Consider the following 25,373-nt stretch of genomic DNA (forward strand, 5'->3'; position numbering starts at 1 on the left):
GTGAGAGCCAACAGAAGAGTATGATTGTGATGCAGGTGTTGACTTTGTGGACGGATCCGTCTCCTCTTCCACTCCTCACTCTCTCTCCAGCCGTCCTCATCCCCCTCTCTCGCTCTCGTTTACCCCCTCTCTCCATTCACAGCACCTCTCTGCCTTCCTCCCTCTCTGACTTTACATCTCTCTCTCCATCTTGAGTGCCGCTGTGCCTCACCCTAATTAGAAATTCCCCCTCCGACCAACTGAAATTGAATTGCCCATCATTTGCATAATGGGAGCTCACCGGGCTGACGGACGATTTACCATGAGATGAAATGTAGCAATCACTTAAGAGAGTGACCACGAGGGAGTGTGGGCGAGAGAGAGGGAGAGCGAGCAGTGAGAATGTGAGGATGAAATGGGATCACAACGACAGAGCGAGGTTAAGAATTACAGAGAGGCAGAATCAGAAGAATCTGACAGGTATTTAGGTTATTGTCTCATACTGCGATATTGCTGGAAGGAAGACCGTGTCCTCAATATGACAGCAACTCCCCACAACAAGGACACGTAAGGACGATTATATAACACTGGTCCAAGCATGTATGTCGCAGACACAGAGCAGAAATACTGTATTCACGAAATACGATACCAGGCCTTCCCATTTGTATATTATTCCAAATTTCCAGTGGCCTATTCAATAAGGTAAATAAACACTTATTTAATCACCCGAGTGAGATATCATTTCCAATGTCTCAATATGAACAGCTCACCGTGACGCCACCTGTTGGTTTTCAAGGTGCAGAGTTTGGCTTTTTAATTTTTTTAAACTAGTCATTAAAACCATAGACTCCTTAAGAGAATATCTTTTGGTCATTTGAGAGAATACAGGTTTCAGTCACTTCCGCTTTGCTTTGGCTCCACTTTCCGGATCCGGAGTCTACGCCCATTTTGATAAAGAGTCAATGGATCAATTCCATCGACAACTCAACCTAAAGTTTGGCAGCAGTTTCAGTCTGTACCAAGAAACATTCACCATTTACAATCAGTATAATTATGTGTATTTTCTTTTCCCAGGTGATTTAAAAAGTCAAAGATAAACATGCATCACTGTAGTAACACACAAACAATAATTAAACACTGGTGAACTCCATTGCTGGTGAAAATTTTAAGCTGTTGCACTATATTTACTTTCTCGAGTTAACACTTCAGCGGTAACTCCTGCACCACCCAGTTTACAAGAAGTGGTCAGATTGTCAAATGTGTAGCTGTCAGTCAACGCCCTGTTACTCTACTTCAGCTACTGACAGTGTGCAAATGACTGTAATCAATGGTATGATAATCATCTCACTGTCTCGCCTCTTCTGGGGCATCGATCTCACATTTCACCGGGCTGGTAAATTTGATTTGTGGAAGAAAAAAGAAAAAAATCCAGATAAATTTGGTGATGTCACGTAGCAAATCAAATAACACCGTGTGATCAGTAAAATGACAGAGTTTGTGCACTGCAGGGCCACTGAGGGCCCCTTCCATCAAAAGGGCCTGTGCACAGGAGTGAGTCGGCTGAGGTCATATTTGTTTCAAATATTCAGAGTGATGTCGGGCGATCAGGTTGGAAGCTCTGTCCCGAGTCTGATAAGGCCACTGTTTATTGTCTAACTTCCACTTTCCAACCTGAGGAACCACACACGGTACTTTCCACCTCTTAGTCATTACCTCAACATGTGCATGTGTGTGTGCGCGTGTGAGAGAGAGAGAACACTGTGTGTGCATGTGTGTGTGTGTGTGTAGTGTGTGTGTGATCTTTGGTTTCCATCACAAGTCTTGACCTAATTAAAAAGTTCTGTCGATCCTTGATAACTGACTCGTCAGTCCACACACACTCACACACACACACACATCAGTCAGTGCACAAATCATTTATTCAATTCTTCAATCTCCTCTTCCTCTGTCCATCTCTACATAAGTGATCCACGATCACATGTCGCATGTAAAAGTCAGCCGGCCCAGACAGGAGGGAGTTAAGTCCCTTATCTCTCCTCCCCAGAAGAAATTCCTACTAGAGGCCTCGCTCTGCTGGTTTCCTGCCTTCTTGCCCAATGCCCTATTTTTACTCATCGGGGCTCTAGAATACCAGGGGCAGCTTTTTCCTTGTCACTAACACATTTCCTGCCATTCTCACTCTGACATTTCTCCCCTCTGCACGCTTTGCTCAAATCGTTCCCCCTCTTTACGGGTCGCAACCTTTCAGTCGGGGCCGTTCATATTCAAATGTACCTGCCGATGCCGGAACCGCTGCAAGCTCATCCATCATTTTTAGTTGGCTCTTTTTTTTTTTTGTGGTGTTCACTGGTTTCTGACTTCAGCTTCCACTCTGTGTTAATTTGAGATCTCTCTGCCAGAAACAATCAGGTGCACTCTGTGTTTTTCTGTCAGGCTGACTGACGATATAGTGGATGACGGCTCAGCCGCAAAACCAGAAGCAGTTTGGTGTTTCAGTCAGCAAGTGGATTTGATTGTAAAAGCTTTTTCTGACCCAGCAGCATTGCAGGAGGACCAGTTTGACTGTTAGCGTCTTATCGTGGTGATCAGACTTCTTGTAGCTGTAAACCGGAATCTTTTCTTCAAACTGATCTGCATCTATAAAGAAATTAGTTGCAACTGAAAGTAAAAAAAAAAAAAATCCCACCTACAACAGCATATTTCCAAAAGAGGATTAACATCTTTTTTTTGTGTTGATTGTCTCAGTGGAAATCTTCACATTTGTTGACTCACATTTTATTGCTGAGTCCTGATTGGAGCATGTTATTGTCCTGAAAACGAAAAAATTCTTAGTAAGGCCTTTTAACCTCAGCACATTAATTATTACCCCCGGGAGTCAATATACAGAGAACTATGTTGTGTATAATCTGTCTAAAGAGCCACATCTGGCCAATGGCGATCAGGTATTTTATCTGTGATGATACATTAAATTTGCAGATTTGACCAATTGGTCCCTAATCTGATTCATTTAGTTTTTCTACTTTGATTTTTATTGTGAACTGTATGATTGTTGTTTATCTATGAAACATAAATTAGACAGTGATCTGAAAAAAACTCTTGATTGAGTCACTTCATAGATACGTAGCATAGTAGTTCTGTCTTTTTCTCCTTTTACTTTCACATGTTTTTTATACGAATACTGAAAGATGATGTATGTTTTTGTCAGGGTGCCTTGTAAGGCAGGTAAATTGCATTAGTATGACACAAATATAAAAATATATGTATGTACTGTATGTATTTAGAGAGTGTCTCAAAGGAAAATATCGTGAATCACAGTTTGGAGCATTCTAAGCAACAGTGATAATACCAAAGCATTTTCAGCCCAAATAAATTACCACATTAATGAATATGAATATACACTGTAAATAAGATATGAATAATATACTGATTTCAAAGTAAAAAAAATGTTTATAATTTAAGTGCGACATAAAATACAGACTAAAACGTAGTCGGCGAACGTACACTACAGTTTAAACATCATTACACAGTTCACCGGAGTGAAAAATATTTTTGTAATTACAAGGAGCAACTTTCAAAATACCATTGAGTTCAGCTGTGATAAGCTTTCAAACCTTTAGTGCTGCAACACTGCCTTTTGACAGCTGGAGTCAACCCACCGAAGTCACAAATCAAGATCTACATTTTCTACCGGTTCTCGACTTGACTGAAGCCTTTTACGACCGAACCTGAGTGACAAGGTGAAGTCGAATGTACTACTTCACTCACGCGGCGCGCGAGTCTCCGGTACAGAATGTGCATTTAGAGAATTTGAAGTAAGGGGGCCTGAGGAGCGGAGTGAATGGCAGTTTAATGAATGCCTGCATGGGGAGATATGATATCAGTGGCTGGCTCCTTCAGTGCAGCTTTCATCCTTTTCATACAGCAGCTCGGTCTAAATGCAGGTGGATCGATGCTGGTTAAGAACACTGATGGCACATAAAGGGAGCACACTTCACTACTGTGTTTCTCTCTCGCCAAGGTCTGATCACTACTAGACTATTAATGGAATGCGGCTCTCAGAAGAGAATATCCATCCAGCTACAAGTGAAAAACTAAAAAAATCCATTGTCTGAATTTTCAAGGCTGCTTTTTCTTACAAAATGGTGGCGCTGACATTCTGGATGAAGAGCATTTGGCTTCGGCGTCTGGCGTGATAATAAACGAGTTGATATTCATTCTGATGAGTGGGAAGTCATGAACCCAAGATGGCGCACACCTGTACTTGAATCACATTGTCTATTTCATCACTTTTTTTTGTACTTTAAGTGGGCACATTCATGAATATCAATATTATTTCCCACCAGGAGGTAAACGGTATTGAATGGTTGCTAGGCTGCTGGAAGGGAGACTCGGCTAACTGAAAGAGCCATTCTCCATTTTATCTCTCAATCAGTGTGTATTTATGTGTGTGCCTCAATGCCGGCTTACTTACTGGTGTGTGTATGTGTGTGTGTGTGTGTTTATGTGCAAATGTGTGTTTCATTTTGACGAGGAGCAGAGCGAGCCGGAGCTTGCTGCACCACTAGGCCATGGGAGAAAAAGTTCACGTGATGCAGGCAAATACAGCCGCTCTTCTGCAGGATGGAAAGACTGTAATCAAACCATAAATCAGAAATCACTGAACTGCCATCCCCCCACCCTCCTCTCCCTCCTCTCCCCCGTCTCTTTTTGTTACCACCCTCCCACTCGTCTCTGCAGAGCTCCCTGTATAGCATGGTATGTTACATACGGCCGTGCATACACTGCTCTGGGAGGAGTGAATAGCAGATCGATGAAGAATGCATTTTCCACGTATCAAAAATACCTGAAATCATACACCGCAAGAAAAATCCAATGCTTAGTTTTTCCCAACACATTAGTGAGCTATTTCTCCACTGAGTTTTGGTTGCAGTGCATGTCCAAGGAGACATATTGAGCTCATATTCAGGTTCGTAATTTTAGAAAACACGTTACTTTCACACTCCATTGCTGCAGCTCCTCTTTTCAGCCTCTGTCTAAAACCCTTGGTTTTAGCTCCTGTCTCTTTAAGGCCCCTCTCCTGATGAAGCACAGTCTGCTCTGATTGGCCAGCAGACCCACTCTGTTGTGATTGGTCAACTGCTTCCGATGCATGTGGGAAATGTCAGCCTGCGTTTGGCTTTAGCTTTGTTAGAGGGCGTGTCAGACTAGCTACTAGGCGTGAACTATGTAAATGTGGGGCATTGTGATGCAGAAATATTGGCTGGATTTCTGACGAGGATTATCTGGAGCTTCAGGAAATCCCTTTACCTCCAACTTTGGGCTTTTTAACTAGAACTTTTACCTTCACATAAATTTATATACAGTAAGACACTGGAGGAAAGAGAAAAGCATCAGATGTCTTCTTTAAAATATCTACTTTCAACAAAAAGCTAATTTCATACCTCAAACAAGTATATATTTAACACACTAGAGGAAAGAAAAACTGAAGAAGCATATGTCTCCATTAAAATATCTACTTTGAGAGATAAAACCATCTCCATCCCCCAACAAACAACTCTGCAGTCATGGTCGTTTCTTTTTTTATTTTTTTCCTTGACTATTCACTAACACATGCAGCCCATATTTGTCTGGCCATGACTTTCACAGTGAGCCACCTGGTGCGCTGTAATATCAGGAGAACAGTGGGGTCATTGTGAAGGAGCTGTGTGATATCAAGGAGAGTGACCCATTTAGAGCCCGGCCTCAGAGCTGACAAGCCTCTGTTATGTCTAGGACATCTGGAAGGCCGGGAGACGCTCACTTCGCCGTACTCTACGCACGAGTCTTCCCTGCAGAGAAGAAGACATCAGACATGGTCGCGCGTATTTCACACGCTCACCTACAGGTCCGATTCAGGAGGTAGAGCTGTAAAGCAACCGAGCTCCTGGGCGAGGATCTGTTACAGTACACAGAGAAATTCTGTGTGGATGGGATCCAAACAGCGTGCGGAGGATGTCGTGGTCATCTTGCGGTGATTTCTAAAGGGCTGGAATAACAGTGCAGAGCGCCGCTATCTGCTGCAAGGATCAATTGATTGTGTGGAAAAGTTCTGTGTCATTATTTAAACGAGAATTACTTTTTCAGTGGCTGATTCAATCTGGCGATGTTCAAATGGGGGCCCTGCATATTCTGCTAAATGACTGCAGCAGGAGAAACTGACTGCTTGAAGGAGAAGTAAGAAGGGAGGAAATGTTGCCGCTCATGTATCATACACAGCGCCGTCTAAAACGACGCTGCGGCATTGCACATTATATAAACGAATACATGAAGGCAATGCATAATGAGAGGCCGAAATGAGCCGAGGAACGAACAGTGAACAAAGCCCCCAGGGGAAAGGAAATTATTCAGAATAGACGAGGACACAATTCATAATAATATTGGGGATGGAAACTTTTCTTCTTCTCTCATTATTTAAAACTCGTGCTTTAAATGTGAAACCAGAACTAAGCTACATGCGTTGAGTGGCTTACTTCAATAGGAAGATAAGGATTTTAAAGCATTGGTTATTTTTACACTCAAGTCAAAGCCTCGCTTTTAGATTATGGCCTCGGGGTGAGATTGATGAGATTATATATAAACAAAATACAAGCTAATGTAATGTGTGCATATAGTATCTCACATATAAGATTTGTGCGCTGTGTAGTTATTACACTGAAACAGCTCAATCTACCACAATCCCACAGTCATTTCAATCTTTGTGGCCTAAACAATAATTCTGTATCACAAACTAATTCATTTCTGTGCAGAGACACATTTGGCTGCAAAGATTGAATCATTGGGCCTTGTTTCATTTTCCATGTAATTAAATCAGCTTCTGATGAGAAAGAAGAAAAAAACATGTAAGCTGGCATACATTTAGGGAAAATTAGCATTTTTAATCACAGTACATTACTTTAATAACTCAATAAATCTGTGGCAGCTGGAGCATCTGAGAGTGTTGTCACAGCCACTTAGTTCTGCATTTGCTACTAATACAGGCTGATGAGAATCCGCCTGAGAGGGGGAACGAGACGTGTTGGAGAGAGGAGAGAAAGGAAATGAAACGGAGGGAGAGGAGCAGGACGAGAATCCGGGGGAGAGGCAAACAAAAGGGTGGCAGGTGAGAGACAGGGGGTGAGCTCTGGCACAGAGGGGGCTCCATCCGCACTTGTCTCAACTCTTTTGGTTATTAACCGTTAATCCCCAATTAGCACATCTGTCACCTCGGCGTGGTACATGAGACCTGCTTACCCCTCGTGCTGCTTTGTTGCTTGGGTTTGTTTGCGCAGCTTAGCGATAGGAGTTGCCAAATGCAATAAACAAGCCTGAACGACAACAGAAAATCGCATTGAATTGTAAAGGGACATCAAGAACCAGGATTCCTCTGAATTAATGCCATAGCAACAAGTCGTCCAATCGGAAGGACAATTTACTGGAGGTCGTTCCAACGCTTGTATACAACGATCAATTGATACTTCTTTATTAAATCAGCGACGTAGGTACGACGCAGCTGAATACCAAAGACTGTATATAAAACATGGTCGACATGACGGCCCCCCCAAAGGTAAAGCCAAAGCATCTTGATAGCCCCCTGGTGGCCTACTGCAGTATAGACCATAAACCCCAGAAAAGTCCAAGTCAGGTCCAAAAATATAATCAGAAAAGATGGTTTCTGAGATTTTAGATGGTTCTTATCACGCTGATGTTTATTCAAGAATTTTTCCAGTAAGTTTGGTTTTAATTAGTTTTTCGATCATATAAAAATAGGGTGTAACATCTAACTGACAGCTGACTCGCGATTGGTCGAGCTAGCATATCGGCAGGACATCAATACCGCGGTTTCACATCACAATCACTAAAGTGCAGTCTGGCTCCCAAATTATATTATCGCCTCAAGGTGGCAGTGTTCGTATCTGGGATATTTTGCTTGATTTCTGGATTATGGAAGGAAATGGAGATGTGAGGTCAAATCTGATTATGTTGCATTTCCTGATGTGCACCTCCCTTCGAAATGCATCTTTCAATGCAGACTACAAAAACTTTGCTGCATCCACTTGGTTGCATGTCTTGTCCATGTCACTCAGGGGCCGGACACGCATTTCATCTGCTGGGACATCCTCTGTGTTTTTCTGCGTTGCTGTAATTTGAGTTAAAGTAACTGTTGTTCAACGTTTATTAGCTGCAACAGGATTCCCTCGGTTTCAGTCACGGTTGTTTGGAGGCTCTGCGGTGATCCTATGCAGGTCTATAAACCAGGCTTTATAGGAGCCCTTGTCGTCATGGTAACAATATATGCACACAGGGATACGTTTATGGAGCGGTTATGGTTTGGTTTGGTTTAGCTACAACAACTTGTCTTTACAGTTCACAACCAGGCTGCAGGAGTTCCTACAATTTAAAACTGATGTACTGAGTCCCGACGTCACAGGAGAGACAGCCTGGTCTCGTCAAAGTGAGGAGCAGAGCAGAAGTGTCGCTGAAAGGTCGAGCGGTGGTTCAACTCTGTGCTTTAGCATCTCACTGCTTCATTGTCATTGAGGCACCTTTTAAAACAACACCTCAAAACTTTCTCAGACATAAAACAAGGAGACCGTCTGAGAAGCTTGTTTGAAACGTGTTGGTTTACATATAGTCTCTTACAACTTGTAAGCAGAATTTCACAAAAACTCAAGAATTTCGCTTAAATTAGGTGGAGGGGTGCTGCAAGAACACATATCGTGTCCAGGACGGTTTTTTTTTCACTTTCTCTAACATTTTGACACATTTTTTAACATCTTTGTTGATTTCTCAGAGAATAATTCATGGATCTTTGATATTTATGAGTTTGTGCAATTTTGTGCAGATCCAAATAAAAATCTTGATCTAGTGAATTTAAATGTAGTTTCATAGACTGTGGGGCCTTAGCATATGAGTATCATTCATCATCATTGATTTAACTGTAGATAAACACATCTTATGGTTGATACAGAAACAGTGGCAACGCCCACGACAAGTTCCAAAGCCATTTTTGTTTTGTCTTAACAACACGTGAAAACTAAAAGACATTCAATCATCACAGATATCGGTAAAAGAAAATCAGCAATTCCTCATATTTGACTGGAACCAACAAGTGTTTGCAATTTTTGACTTGAAAATCGTACTCACCTAGAAAAATTGTTTGAATTATTTTTCTTTAACTATTACCGTTCCATGAGGCTCATACTCACACTGTTCCCTATTTTTCGTGGGAAAACTCCGATGTGATCACAGTGTGTTGGGAGCACTGAGCTTCGTAACAAAAAAAGAGAGTGTGAGCAGGTGCATGAGCCCAAATGGAAGAGAGAGCTGGTGTCATGTCAGCACATGCACGCTTGCAAAAGAGGACTGTGTGAACATGTCTATGTTAATGTGCGGTGCGCTACTGATTCTACCTTTTAGCTTCTTTTCTGTTTTTTCCCCATAAGTTCGCAGAATTGTTCTCCTCGCCTCTTTCTTTCTCTGTGTGCCAGATAAAGCCTTATCTCTCCATCTCCTCTTCCTCTCCGTCAGTTGTTTGTTTGCTCATTTCTTGCACAGGTTCAGAGCTGCAATGGTTGACACTTTAACATCATTTAACAGCCTGGCGGTGTATCCTTAAGTCTGGATTCACACACACACACACACACACACACAATTACTCACCTCTTTTCACACCAACAAACAGTATCTGGTGAGGCATGCATGCAAGACAACATTAAATAAAGTCCTACGCATGCGACATAGGCAGGAGAGGCACATGAAAGCGTCATGGCACACAATCAATGCCCTGAAGGTGTATTGGCATTCATCTGTGCCCGTTCGCTCTATCTGCGCAGTTCCATTGGGGAGACAGAGGAGCCTTGTTTCCACTGATACACAGCTTTTTGATTCACTTAGCCCGCTTTGTCATGTGCATGTTGGATTAAGCCTCTGACGAAAAAAATCAAGCATGCAGCGTGCACGCTACTGCACCCACAAATCTGCAAACAGCCATTCGCACAATAGACCCCCATTAATTAGCTCATCATCTCGGCCCCTCTGCGCCGCAGCTTCGTGAATCTGGTTTCAAAGTGCACTATCCACACTTGTCACGCGGGGTTGGGATGGCATCACGTCGTTGGACATGCGAGTGTATTCCCATGTGCTCTCCGGGGACGGGCGGAGACACGCGGCACTTGTAGTTTCCTCTGTCCACCGTTTCGTTAATGCTAAAATTGCACGCGGAGAGCTAAGTTGATTTGACAGGGCACGTACAAGAAAAGGCTATTATGACGCCACGCTAGGCTGATTCTGTAAGAACAGCTCGACTGGACAGGTCGATCCATTTGCAGATTAGCCAGCAGTGCATCAGTGGCAGCTGGGTTTTTACAACACTCCACAACAAATACACAACAAGCTAACAGCTCATGTTCATGGCTCTGAATTTATCATCTCCTTCTCTCTCTCTCTCTCTCTCCCACAATACAGTCGTTAGGGGCATTTTCCCGCTGCGGAGACTGGTCAGAAATTGCTATTGTTATTCAGCCAAAGAAATACTTGAAGAGAAACCATGAAAGTTCACTTGAAGGTGCGATATATTTAAAAAAATTCAGAAACAAAGAAAGAATCAGCATTTTCTCCTCTTTATTGTGGTTCATACTTATCCAAGGTCATCGAAGAAGGGGAACTTTGCTTTCGTGTCAAAACAACTTCATGTCAATTAGTGTTGGGTTCAACAAAGCTGAAAGGAAGGAAGTGGTAACGCAGTCAGATTCATACTACAGCCCGACTGATATAACGGAAATCTGCCGATATCAGCATTTCTAACAGAAATCAGTAAAGGTAAGATTTGAAAACTTTTATTTTAGAAAAAAATGTGCATTTATGTGTACATATCAGAAAAATGTGTATTTTCATGCTTGAAGTTCTACACATTTGGTTGTATTTCTGTTATTTCTTCAGCCAAGGAGGTTGTTTTTGTTCGTGTTTGTTATTTAGCAGGATCACGCACACAAAAAAAAAAATACACTCGAAGGATAACCACAAAACTTAAACTTAGACTTAAACAAATTATGAGACAGGGCGTTTTTCACAATTTTCACGGATTTCCCAAAGAATAGTTCATGAATCTTGATGAAAAAAAATCAGGTATATTACGGGGACTGATATTTATGAGTCTGTGCAATTTGGTGCCGATCCATATAAAAATCTGGACCTAGTGAGTTTAAATGTGGTTTCATAAAGAGACCGTAAAGGTATGTGCCATTCTAGTTTATAATAAAGTTTATGGTCAAACTGTAAAATATAAAGCCTCAATTACATTTCTTTATCATTAGGTTTTAATAACGACATCTCATCGGCAATTATTTTCAAATATATATGTCAGCCGTTATATCGGTGCCATAATTTTTTTACTCCCTAACATCAGTATCGGCCCCCAAACCTCTTTATGAGCCACACTTTTATTCATATACTGTCTGTCAGGCATTATGGATTATGATAAATGTCTTTATTGGAGCGTTAACTTTTGTTTAAGTCCTTGAGCAGTTTTCTCAATCAAAGAACAGATGTCTGATGTGAACTAGGACTTTATCATTTCAGTGCTGTAGACTCTGTGCCTCTTCAAAATTCTCCGAGTATATGTGAGAACATTTGCAGACCACCACAGATTTATACCTTTGCCATATACAGTGCAATTCCTCCGTGTGCGTACTTTCCGCAGCAGCCTCTATACTTTTGCTCTCTGATGTTTGTTTTTTTTCCTCACATATAATTCAGTGGGTCATTATTTTCAAATTAGAACGGTGAAGTCTGTTACATGTCTCATTGTGGGTTGGTGACTTTGTGGGGAGGCAGAGGAGCCGCTGAGCGATTCGCACACTTCTGCCCGGTTTCATATGTTGACTGGAACCAACAACTGAGGTTTACATGCGACTATATATACACATCATCACAAAGTCTGCATAGTGCTTTCTGATATGGCACGGCCGGTGTAATGGCAAAAGAAGCCAATTTACAGTTTATAACTCAACCACACATCAATAATAGGAAAAAAAAATAGATTACAGTAAATCCATGGTTCAAAAGCTGCATACCTTTGAAATGTCAAAGGGGAAACCACAGCGGATAACTCATCTCAAAACTCATTTCAACTGCACAATGCAAGCTGTATTACAAATATTCAACAGCCTCCTGTTCCCTGCAGGTATTTTTCAGCAAACCCTTCTATACATTTTCATTTGAGATGAGAAGAGAGGAATGTGTGTTTTTTCTTTTTTTTTTCACAGGCAAGCGGCCAAACCAATTTAATTACATTCCAAATGGGCACAATCTCCACACAGCAACCAGCCCGTGTTTTATTTCTCAAACTTCAACAACCTTCTTGACTTTCTCGGAGTAATTGAAATCTTCCACTCCCCCCGCCCATCCGCGTCATTATGCGGCGCAGCAGAAAGTACAACAAACCTAAACCGCGAGGAACAAGGAGATCTGGCTCCAGCGAACGAGCCACTATAGCCAATTTGTAACTTCATCAGCGAGTCTTGATACAGTGTCTGAAGTCAATTAAAAGAATATTAGTTGGTGTATACCCGAGTGGGAGCCGACGCCTTTCTCCCGCCTGCCAAAAAAGCAGGCGATTACCCGTGGCTGGTGTCAGCAGAATCCTGTCAAAGACTGATGAGAGGTCACCACTTTTCATTTTGGATTTGTTCTCGCAGCCTCCAGCCGTGTCCAAAAAAAACCCAACAGCAAACAAACACAGAAACAATTCTTTTGATGTGTAAGAAATTCATTTGATACGTGGACGGACGTGAAAACGCTTCTGCATCAGAAAGATATGGAGCTTTGCAGAACGACTGTCTGCTGCGCCAAGAGGTAACGTTTCAGTACCAATGAGCAGAATTGCAGTAATTAAGAACGCGGCTCCAGATAACACGACACTTTGGATAAAATATAAATAAGATGTTTTCCCATTTTCAAAATGTTTCTGATGGTTGTGCTGAACTGTTCCCATCACTACACGGATAGCAAATATTTCCAATTAATGTTTCACTCCATGATATAAAACATCAAAAGACCTTTAAAAGCGCTTACTGGCAAATCCTTTAAAGTCTCTCAGGCTTTTTTTTTTTTTACTGCAAAGACTATGAACTATAATCTCAGAGAGGTCCTCCCTTCTACCCGGTGGGTAATTATGGGATGGCAGGCAAATAAATCATCAAATCCAGACTGGCAGGAGCGTGGACGCCTCTGTACAACCCGGAGTAAGGTCTTGAGGTGACCAAAGCACCAGGCTCGGTATCAGTCACACATTTCTATGTTTGTTTCAGGAAGTGCTAATAACTGACTGTGATCTTCAAAGGCTACAGAAATCCCTAGAAAGCTTAAATTCCTATGTGGACATAGTAAAAAAAAAAAGAAAAAAGTTAAGCGTTAAAATGTGAATCTATTAACTTTTAATTATCCCATATTTTCTGTACACACATCTGCACCTCTCTCCCTCTCTCTGTCGCTGAACCTGTCTGAGAGCCCAGCCACATGCCAGTGCCTTTGTGTCAAAGATTAAGTGAAACCAGGAGGGCCGGCAGTGCTGTGTTTGCACAGTGAACACACTCGGTTTCAGCTGCACCAACACATCACATACCGATCAACACACTGAGAGCTGGAGCCGAGCAGGAGCAGCTTACTGGAGACCCATGATTCATAAAGACAGGGCGGAGAAATGTTGGGGAATTTAAAAAATGAAGTGTAACATCAAGCTCCTGACGTGTTGTTCTGCATACGGGTGTGTGTAGATTAAAAAAAAACAAAGCAAACAAGGCCAAATCAGAGTAGAAGAAGATTGTAAGTACATCTATTGCTGTTCCTCACTGAAAATGACTATCAACATGCAGAGAGGAAAAAAATTCCTGGAAAGTATAGGGCAAAGCTACAAAGAAAATATTACGAACAAAGCCCGAAAGTACCAGAGGTGGTTTACTAGACTGAGGGTAAAAGGGGCCTGGGGGCACTGTGGGTTTGTGGTGATAGGGAGGGGAGTCGCACACATACTTGGCTCAGGGAGGCACACAGACAACCGGCACATGGCAGAGGACCAGTCCTCGGTGGCCTCACCAACCCGCTCCCTCACTTCCTCCGACGGGACTCTAACGTGACCGATTGACAAACCGCTGTCGATCACGGGCGGCGCGTGTTGAAAAAGTTTAGTTTAGTTTTGATTATTCAGGTTTTATTATTAATGATCAATGAGATTATAGTTATTTGTTACAAGGAGTTTATCTTTATCACTTTCTATAACATCGTGAGGCCATTTTCTTGACATCTTTACAAATTCCCCCAGGAAATAATACATGGATCTTGATTTTTTTTTTTTTAAACCTGGCATATTCATGGGACTATAAGTGTGTGTAATTATGTATTTAATTTAAGGGGACTTTTGGGCCGTGGAGTTACTGTGTGCGCTGTAGTTCAAGAATACAACTAACTGGGTTTTTTTTTGTTATATCGATCTGTTCATGATAAATTATAAGTAAATAGTGAGAAATCCCATCATGATTTCCGTGTTGTTTTGTCCAATCAACGCCAAGTTACAAGAGTATTCACTTTACAGGAGCATGAGACAGTTTATTGATTGATATTCAAAACTGTTTCCTAATAAATTTCCAATAGACTTCTTTTCAACACTGCTCATGTCACTGCTGTAAAATCAGTGTGACGACATTAATTAAGAATGGCATTCTAGTGTGTTTGTTATTTATTGAGTTGGCTTGAAAAGCCACTGTGACAATTACAGAAGGAAGCAACGAGACGCGTGAAACAAAAATTAAAACAAACAAAGCGTCTTATCTTTCTGATCAATCTGGCGACACAAGTCTCGACCACAAAATCTTTTTCCAGAGCAGAGACTGTAATCACACGCGCTGCTTGTTGAACGTGTGGAATGTTTGCACCTGGTTAACACTGATACATATTCTGTTCATACAGTAACCACCACAGCAGTGGACCCAGGCTGTCGCTGCACAACAACCCCACAGCATTTCTGTGGTCTGCATGCTCACATGTGTTTATTTACACTGAGCGAGTGTGGACATGCTTGAATCTGCATGCGTGCATATGTGTGTCTACCTTTTGAGAGAGTGTCTGTTTCTGGGTGTGTGTACTTAGCGGGCCCGCTGGTCTGTGAGTGCGGACCTGAACCAGTCATCTCCAGTTCTATTTGCACAGGACATGCCTCAGGAAGCTAAGACAACTGTTCATGTTTGCCCAGGCTTGCGAACCTCTCTTAATACAACCAACAGCTGCATTCTTCGACAGCGCGGACACTGTGTTTATCAGTGTTTTTATACGTTCAGCATATGGAGTCTGTTGGATCACGCCATCCTTTTCTGAGGAAACACCCTGTGAGAGTAAAGCCAGGGGACAGAAACGCCACCAAGGCTACATCCACAATACGTTTTCATTTTAAAAAGGCATCAACTCGGATACGGAGACGCCTGCTGTCCACACATCTCTGGAGTTTTAGTTTGAAAACTGTGAAGCAGGGTTTTAGTGTCGACGGGCAGAAACAGTGACTAAGATACTCCAACAACCGCTTGTTGATTGGGTTGACGTAACCTTTGCTGATTCGTCCGGCTCCTATCACATGACCCCCTTCCTTGCTAAGAGCTGTTGTGCAATTAAATTATGCATTTTACAAGGATGCAACCGCCGACATGAGTAGGACACGAGCTCTTATCCGAGCACGGACCTGCTTTCCTGTTTATACCAGTACACGCACACCCAGTGTACATGAGTGGTCATGTGATTTGTGTTTTCAGGCATGTTAGTATAGACAGGGATTAAAACTGATCCAGAGCCAAGATGCTCGTTTGGACAGAGACAGTTTTATTTTGAAAATGTTTTAAAATGAAAACGTGGTAGTGTGGATGTAGCCCAAATAGCCCACGTGCCATGTTGCAACTCTGACAGGCAAATTCTCTGTGCTTCTTATATAATGTAAGACTTTATTACCTGTTCCTGAATCAGCTGTCAGTCGGCTAATCAAAACACACTTCTTTGAACAGGGAGAGTGAATCCTGTCTCGCACAAAAAACCCGTTGATGAATGGTTCATTTTGATGGGTAATTTGACCGGCGAGAAACACTGTCCCTCCCAATGCTGTGACACCCACAACAGATGTGATCATTCAAGTCCACAAGCTGTCAAAACGTCCACACTCCAAACTGTCAAGGTGACTCGAAATTGCCCTTATCCCCCTCTCCTTCACTCCCTCCTCCGTCCTTAGTGTTTCATTTCCTGTGTAAAGACTAAACGGCAGCCTCACACCGCTTCACGAAGAGCCTGTACTGAAAAGAAAAAAAATCACAATAGTACCAAAACATAGGCTGTAATATGCGGTTCCAGAGAGACGGAATGAAAAACAAATTGTTGGATGAACTGCAAGATCGTTGCAGAGTGGCGAGTGTGAAAGTGAGAGATGATGAGCTCCGTCTGTGCTTTATTTGAAATGTTGATACGGTTTTCTCATACAATGATTACGCTAATTTATGTACCAAAGCCTGCTTTACACAAATCTGCCAAGGCCAATAACGACGCTCATAATCTCGAGAAGAATCACTTTGTGGTCTATTTGTTTATGAATGAAATGAAGCAATTATCCTAATGAGGATCAGCTTTCCCCTCGTTCGCCGGGAGAACACAACGAAAATGTTTTGTCTTCGCTGGATCCACGTTGGCGTGCGGCAACCTTAATCATAAAACATCAGGAGCAACAAAAATGTTAGTGTATTATAATTGAGGCCACGCGGTTCACAGTGGGGATACTGAAGCTGCTGTTGCCGCGCACTTCCTGACCTACAGTCTGAACCACATGCATGTGGATGATGCTAAATGTCGGCAACAACAATAACTTTACTTGTGCCCTCGGTGAACCAAAGATATAAAGTTGCATAACAGAAGGTCACAGCAGTCTGGATGCTTGTATTGACTTAAAACAGAGCCAACAACTGTGAGATAGTGTCTTTCTGTTGAGCATTTTCTTTATCACGCTTCTTCTTCTTCTTTGTTCGGGTTATTGACGGGTGGCAACCAACATCAAGGTGCATTACCGCCAAACCACTGAGTCTGTACGGTAGAGCTAAACATTTTTCTGTGTTCTGCCATCTACTTATCTCTACTGAAGCATGTTATACGGTACTGTTTTTAGTCTAAGGAGAAAAATCAAAGCCACATTTTGCAGATATCAAAGGACAACATTACTGGACCCGTTCATATTGTTGCGCTGATAGAAAGAAAATAAATGTGCGTTTAAAATGCTACTGTAGCACATTGGAATACAGTTTCCTCTTCTCATCAGCAGGCAGAGCAGAGGACAGAGCACAGAAATGGTTAAATAAATCACATGAAGCAGATGCCTCCCTCTCTCTCTCTCTCTCTCTCTCTCTCTCTCTCCCTAACACACACACTCATGCACATGCATGCACGCACATACACACACATTCTTTAGTGAAATCCATCAATCAGCATTTCATGCAGTTTGGGCTTGAACCACACCAAATGCACTAAAACAATAAACGTCTGTCTTTCAAGTCGCTATCTGGACTGGAACACATCTGGTGGTAAGGCTCATTTTGGTTTCCACATCGTTGAATGACATTACGGTCTCAATGGCGATCTGAAAAATAAAGTACCCCTAAAAATGTCTCTCCATTTTCCCTCCATCTGAAACCTCCCCCCTCTCTCTCCCTCTCTCTCTCTCCCTCTCTCTCCCTCTCTCTTTACACACAAACCAAATCAACTTCCCCCTCCCTGCACAAACCAGCTAACCTCTCGAAATGCTATTCCACCACCCCATCCCCCAACCAATCAAGAACTGAATATAAAACAGCACAAGGAAACTGGGCTGAGGAGGGGAGGCGTTGTAGGAGGAGGAGGTGGGGAGGCAGACAGTCGAACAGGGAGAGAGACAGACAAGCAGGGAAGGCGACTGCTACCAGTGGCCTCCTGAGGTGAAGACAAGCTAACGCCTGGGCACATCGGGCACCTTTACAACAAGTGCAGGGGCTGAAACGCACAGGCATCATCCAGCTGAGGAGCCGGGGGTCGAGCCTGATTGTAGCAGTTGGGTTTCAAGGGGCAGTGACTATAATTAGGGTTAATGTGATTTAATGAGGGGCACGGTCTGGGGCCAGAGCTGGGCTGCTTCGATTTGCAATTCAACGTCAGAGCGGGAATTACTCTGACGTGTCCTGATGCGGCCGCGCCTCACGTCACGTTAGCTTGCCATGCGTGTCACCGAGCCTGAGATCCTTCTATCGGTCTCATGCTAAAAGCATTTCTCATAATGAAACAACTTAACTGGCTGATAGATGACAGCGCAAAAGCTCCGTAGGAATGATTTGGATGGGAGCGGTATATCACAAAAGTGTATCGGGAAGAGTTTAAAAAAAAAAATGCACTGTCATGACTGAATCCTCTGTCGTTAACACAATCAATCATGGACATAAATAGCCAGTTTCTATGGACCTAAGTGATTAAGTAGCTAACCAGGGAAGGATAAACCATACTATCTATTTTCAGCCATACATGACTTATGACCCTCTTAACACCTCTAGTAGCTCTGCGTCACGTCTGGTGTGTTATAAAGTACCGAGCGGAGAAACGGGGGAGCTGCAGACTCTGGTCGAGGCTTTGTCACCTTCACTATCCCGTCGGTTAAACTGAAGTCAATGGTGTTAAATCCCTGTTATGGACTGAACTGTATCCATTCACCTGTTCTCTACACAGTCCACCGCTGCCCTTAAAATACCCCCCCCCCCCCCCATAGAATTGATGGTGTCATTGAAGTGGTGGAACCAGGTCTACAACATTATGTAGATCTACAACATTATGTAGATAAACAAAATTTAAGGCAATTCTGCATGTAGCTGCATATATAAATCTGATTCCGTTGAAAAATGCTCTAAACGTAGCCGTCGTTTCCTCCTTCCTTGGTTTTAAATCAAAAAGCAAAAGCTTCATAAATAGTGCAGTTTTCTCCCACTGTACTGGTCTATGCACGGAGCACAATCTAAGCGGCGCTGCTCCAGAGAATAACACTGTAGCTACTTATCATTAACTCAAAGACACAATCAGCCCCAGGCGGTCCGGCTTCCCTCCATAACCTTTTGACATTGCTGCTGGGAAGGTAAATGAGAGAAGAAGTTCGACACAGAGAGGGGGAGATGTGGGGGAGACATAAAGACTTGATTATGAATCGTGCCAGGAAGTGGTTAGACCGAAAAAGAGAAAGATAACTCCACAAAGTCGACTGCGTTAATGATTTTTCTTTTAAAAATACAGAAAATAATGTTAATTGCACGATCCCCTTATTATGTTATCTATTATTTGCTCTGAGTTAAATGACCGTAAAGGCATTAGTACAATAAACTCGCCACTTTTGAGTGTCCCCTGTCCCTGCAGCTTTACACTGCGTTTTTTTCCCCTCTGGTGTTGCACTTGAGTCATGCATGGGTTAACATTTTCCCAGTGAGAACGGTTGGGATATTGCAACTCGGACTGGCCAGTCAGCAGAATGTTATGAATGGGCACAATGAAAAACCCCAAGTCCACGCTGTCGACCCAAGAATGCTTGCCTCCATGTAATTAACTTCTCTGTGTGTACAGAATGAGGCACTGCTGGAATAACTCTTCTTTTTGCTGTTTCTATTACGGTCATGTTTTGAGGGGAGAGAGAGAGAAAAAAAACACATTCTGAGAATTCAACAAGGGGAATATTTTTGTCCGTCCATACTTTGAAGTATCCCATGACTAATGTAGTGATTTAGATAGAGGTGAAAACGGAACGGACCACTTGAAAGGAGGAGGGGTGCGTGCTCTTCAAAACCTGCTCTTTAGATGGAAAAATGTCTGCTGCTACATTCACTCATATAGAGACATACAATAGGGCAATACAGAGTGTAACAGGAAAATCAGGATCATTATATAAGTGAGGGTTATGCCGTTCAAACATACTCGAAGGTATGTTAATAATTAGGTATGCACTGCACACACACATGCACACACACACACACACAGCAGAAATGCTTTGATAAATCTATCACTTCTGTAACTAATTCCACTGCACAAACTCTATATCAATAAAATGTTTGCACCGCACTGCGGTGAAAACAGTTTCGGCATATATAAATAACGTACAGTAAGTTGGAACCGGCTGCAGCTATGTAAAGAATAACATCTGCAAACCATTGGATTATAAACCTACAGTATAACTACAGTGTAATTACATGAGAGCCTCTCTCTTGGGCACTGTGCTGTTAGAGGGAAGAGAGATGAGGAGAAAGTGGAACGGCAACAGTAATCTATCCAACTTCATTTCACCGGAGTGATTCTGCCCGGGGGTATGCACAAGTCATAATGCATTTGACAAATAGTCTCCCGCTAAAACAGGCATTTGCGAAGAAGTGGCCTTCAGCGCTGGTATACACAGCTGAGTGTACGCTGAACAAACAAGCCTCCCACTCAGCCAGCAGAGATACAGAGAGGCTTCAAAAAGATTAGGAGAAATCTTGGGCGAAAAGTAAAGATGACTCACGGTGATTGTGCAAGTGCAGGACAATGCAAGTTGGATGGAGCAGCAGAGCCGTGGGGTTCACACCAAAACACAAATCAATGCCTTTCTTCATGTGTTGTTTTTTTGGCATTGTTCTGAAATGTGGACGCGCGGGTTGTTTTATGAAGGAATTTACAATGAAATGTAGACGAGCACAAAGGCTTTTCTGTCTTAATCTTCCTATCGTTTTGTCTTTTGGCCGTGAATCAGATTATGGATTTAAAAAGGAAATCAAAGCATAAAGTCATTAAACTCAATCACCTTTTGATTTAAAGCATTTACGGGCTGTAGTCTCCTTTTGGACGAGTCTATCTACTCACACCCGAACAAATTCTCATTGGACAGACTCACCAGTGTTACATTCGGGTGAAAAGAAGCAATGACAAGAAATTTTTCCGTGACCACCACAACTTTGGACTCACCCATCTATCGCCCAATATCTACTTGGTCCAACTTATGTAAAGTTTACTGAACCTTTACTCAGAATCCACTCCAAACGAATTGACACAATGTCTGAAAAGTTCTCCTTGTGGCTGCGTTTTGTTAAAACAGATGATGAAAAAGTCAAATGTGGACTTTGCAAACCACAGTGTGCCTGTCATAGCTACACGACCAACATGGCAAACAATCATTTGCTCATTTAGGCCAAGGAATACCGTGCAGATTTTGTTTTCCTGCGACCAATGGATTGGTTGGAGTGCAGGGACGATTTCAGTCCAGCGCGTCTTTCTTCGGTTGACTACAGACTGAGGTTTTACGTCTAATTGCAGGGGAGCCACTGCCTAAACTCAAAGGTCAAGTGCATTCGGTCTGTGGTATTGACATCTGTCAGTGTGATCCATAATCCTGGTACGCATCAATCAATCATCAGCCTCAATGTCGCTGATCAGCTCCGACCAGTTTCGGCTTTCACATTCTTTACGTTCCTCTTTTCTTAACCCCTTCAGGTAGAAAACAGGATCCAAGTGCACGCATACAAACACACACAAACACACACACACGTGCAGTCATTATCACAAAGCCCAACAGCCCCTCTCAGAAATAGTTGTGTTTTAAGTTTAACACCAATAGAACAGGAAGCGATGGGCCTTTATTTATGGTGTGTCCTACTTAGCATTATGCTTACTTCCTGGTTGGTGTGGTAACTGTATATTAATGCATAATCTGATTAGTGAGTTTCACACAGGCTGGAAACACATATACAGTAAAGTTTGCTTGTTTTAGATGTTGATCTTTTCATGAAGCCTTACAATAAGGTGTTTGAGACGGTTCATGTTAATGTGCTCAGCTCTGCTTTTGGGAATCATTTAAACCTGTCAATTGTAATTCGTGACAACAATTAAAAATCTGTAAAAAAACAGATATTTCCAATCATCTCTGAAATTCTCACAAAAAAACCCACTGAAAATCCTGCACGCAATAACCATAACTGACTTCATAATGCCTGTGGATTTAAAAAGATAACATGTTTTATATATAATCTTTACAAGCCGCAAGTGAAGCAGCAGGAGCCCACTGCAGCGCTACGAGCACAGTGCTCCTCCAGGGGGGTCAACTCCATCCTCCTCTTGAAATGGGACCGCCATAAAGATGAACTATTGCCAAAATGTCACATTAAGCTCCTGTATCACTATTCAACAGTTATGTGTAGCAGCAGCAGCACAATAAAGATAATGTGTCACTTTACATCTTAGTCACAGCTGTTACTTCAGTAATGACAATGTTATACGATTCTGTCCTTGAAACCTAAACCGGCTTCGTACCGGGCCAACAACCTCTACGCTGCCTGAATCATGATAACTAGTACAGTCCACTGTGTTGGCGCTGCAGGACCTGGGACACTGTCTCAGTCTGAGAGAGAGAGAGAGAGAGAGAGAGAGAGAGAGAGAGAGAGAGAGAGACAGAGAGAGAGAGAGAGAGAGACAGGTTCCATTGTGATCTTAAATATACATCTGCAGCTGCTGTGTGTATTTGTGTGTGTGTGTGTGTGTGTGTGTGTGTGTGTGTGTGTGTGTGTGTGTGTGTGTGTGTGTGTGTGTGTGTGTGTGTGTGTGTACTTACACAGACACATACAGAAAACAAACAAGTGTGTACGTGTGATTATGGGTGTGGGAGAGTGTGTGCATGTGCAGCTGCCTGTGTGTGTGTGTGTGTGTGTGTGTGTGTGTGTGTGTGTGTGTGTGTGTACAGTATATGCAGGTGACTGTGTGTATGAGCGGGGGGAGATTAACAATTCAAATATTGTACTGTGCTATAATGTTTCATTTTGTCATCAGCAAATGTTAACTGCCTGCTGGCCTCCCTCCAGGTGCTAAGGCAAGCAAACCTCTTTGAATGGCTGCGGGTCTAATGCCTCCTTCCAGCTCTGCCCAGAAATGTTTACACAAGTTTTACCTTGACCACAGAAAAAGAAACCAGCCTCGTTGCCCGTGACTTGTAATCTTCAGCAGGACTATTCAGCTGGTTTGTCTATCTGCCATTTGTCTAAAAAGATTTGCCCATAAAAAAGCAACAGTCAGCACTGTCGTTGGGCATGAAAGGTGTTTTTACAGTGAGATATGATTTATTTACAGCTGGCCTAAATTCAACAGGAATATCAATAACTGAATAATTCAGGACACTCAACAATATTTAGCTTCACCCAAAGGGAACTGATGGAAAATGTACATGTGATACTTCAAATAGACGCTTTTCAGCTGAAATCAATTATCGGCACAATTTTCTCTCTTAAATTAGAGTGTCAGAGGTTACACTGAAATTTTCGTGCGTAAATACGCATGAGCCTTTGGCAGCTTTAGCCAGGTTTTTCATGAGAGCATAAAAGATGAAGAAACGTCAATGTCTAACTCGTTAATTCTGCCCATTAGGAAGGGTTTCTTTTTGAGCTGCCGATGAATAATTCATTCTTAAAAAAGTTATAATGTGATGAGATTAGATTTATGCGCAAAAAGACAAACGAAGAACAAGCATGTGAGGATGAGCCTCTATTTCGTGGAGACACTTGTGACAAGCGATGAGACAAAATAAGACAAATGAAAACGTAGACTTATATATTATAGAATGCACAAGATATACATTATATATACAAGAGCATTACAAACAGCCCAACACACACAGCACGCTGTTACCACGACGTTAACCTTGATTAATTGTTTATTGGACAGATGTACCCATGTGGGAAGCTGTGCGCAGCAGATAAGAGTCTTGTGTTCCGTGCGTACTTTGCTCGGCAAAGGTTTAAATAACAAGTGAAACAATTAGCTGGTGCACACGTTGTCATTTAAAAACATGGATATACACACGCGTTCATTGTGACTCCAGTTTGTTCAGTGCGCTGGAGAGCAGGGTGCAACTCTGCGCAAGGCTTACCTATCATTTATCCAGGTGGACACACTGACAAGGTATAATTAAAGCAAAGGAAAATGCGCGTGCACGAGGCCAGAACAGGTGTCATTGGTGTTTAGTTTTTTTCTTTTTTTCTTCAGAGTTTACGACGATCAGCTCGTGAGAAAAGTTGAGTCGACTCGTGGCACACTCCTTCATCCACAGGGAGCTGAACGCGCAGCACTACCCTCACTAATGCTCCTGTACATGGGCCCCACATGTGCGAACCCATACTTGTGCACGCATGCATCATCCCCATCATCATCATCATCATCATCATCACACTACGGGCTGCACATCTAACCCGTGTAAAGTAGAGATCGGTTGTTTACCTTGTTGGAGTGGTAATAGTCCAAGCCGGAGTCAGTCGGTAACGTACATGAACCCACGCTTGCAGGGGGAGCTGGATAAAATCTGACGTCCATCTCAGAGTCCGCAAGACTGACGGCATGAAAGCGTAGCTCCAAAAACCCGTGCGACTTCTCTCTCTCTCTCTCGCTCTCTCTCTCTCTCTCTCTCTCTCCCCCCTCCTCCCTCTTTCTGTCTGCCTCTCTCTGTCCTGCGCGCACACTCACTCTCTCTCTCTCTCTCTCTGTCTCCCTGTCTTCCCCTCTCCCTCTCTTGTCTGTCCTTGTATATGTATATTGTGCGTAAACCCAACAAAAAGTAGTGGATGAGGAAGAGGAGCGCGTCTCTACCGAGGTTCGCTCTTCACACGCGTCCTTGCTCTCACTTTAACACTGTGGCGGTGATGCTCCGACACTACAACATCCCTGTAAAGTTCACTTGGAGAAGCAGAGCGCGGACCAGCCCCAGTGATCTCTGCACAAACTGAAGCCCCTCGAGCTGCTTCTCTAACTCTCTCTTGTGTCGAGGGGGTTTCTTCTCCCTCCAAAAAACCAAAAAGGCGCACCGTGCTCCGTCCCCTTGGTTTTTCCAGACGCGCTGTAGCTTTTGTCATGTGGGAGCGCACACGGATGGATCCATCCACGCGCTCCCGTCCACACAGCGGCTGCTAGGCTACGACCTCTACCGGCCAGAGGGGGAACAGGTGTGTGGGGTTCGGGGTGGATTGGTGGAGACTGGAGTCCTCCCACACCGAGGTCAAGTTACCGCTCCAGTGGCGGGACACAGGCACATTTCTACTTGAACGTGAGGAGATTACAACTCTTAACTTGAGCGTTTTCCAATCCAGTACAACCAGACCTGGAGAAGTTCTAATACACACACAGGCCAGCTGGTAGCACTGCAGCAAACACTAACACACACACACTCAACGATGCACAACTCCCTGTGTGACCTGTTGCACTGATAATGATGATAATAAACTGTATTTAGAGTGAGAAAGAGAAATCGGCAGGACGCAATGTGACAAGAAAGCCAGACAACGACGCTGAGATGGTGG

General features: G+C 42.9%; 1 protein-coding gene across 4 annotated transcripts in view; it reads right to left on the bottom strand.

Moving 5' to 3' along the window:
- The window catches only part of tox2 (TOX high mobility group box family member 2), a 111,153-nt gene that overhangs the window by 70,653 nt on the left and 15,127 nt on the right, over window positions 1–25,373 (bottom strand). For 2 of the 4 annotated variants that reach the window (XM_035153052.2, XM_035153054.2), the window contains exon 1: window positions 24,301–24,959. The exons of 1 other annotated variant lie outside the window; for it this stretch is intronic. In XM_035153052.2, the coding sequence (XP_035008943.1) occupies window positions 24,301–24,393 (93 nt within the window). In that variant the 5' untranslated portion in view covers window positions 24,394–24,959. Of the gene's footprint in view, window positions 1–24,300; window positions 24,960–25,373 lie in introns of those variants that run through there. One more of the 4 variants, XM_035153050.2, reaches the window with a different exon arrangement.

This window comes from Hippoglossus stenolepis, chromosome 3 (genome assembly GCF_022539355.2).
Source record: "Hippoglossus stenolepis isolate QCI-W04-F060 chromosome 3, HSTE1.2, whole genome shotgun sequence".
Taxonomy (NCBI): Eukaryota; Metazoa; Chordata; class Actinopteri; order Pleuronectiformes; family Pleuronectidae; genus Hippoglossus; species Hippoglossus stenolepis.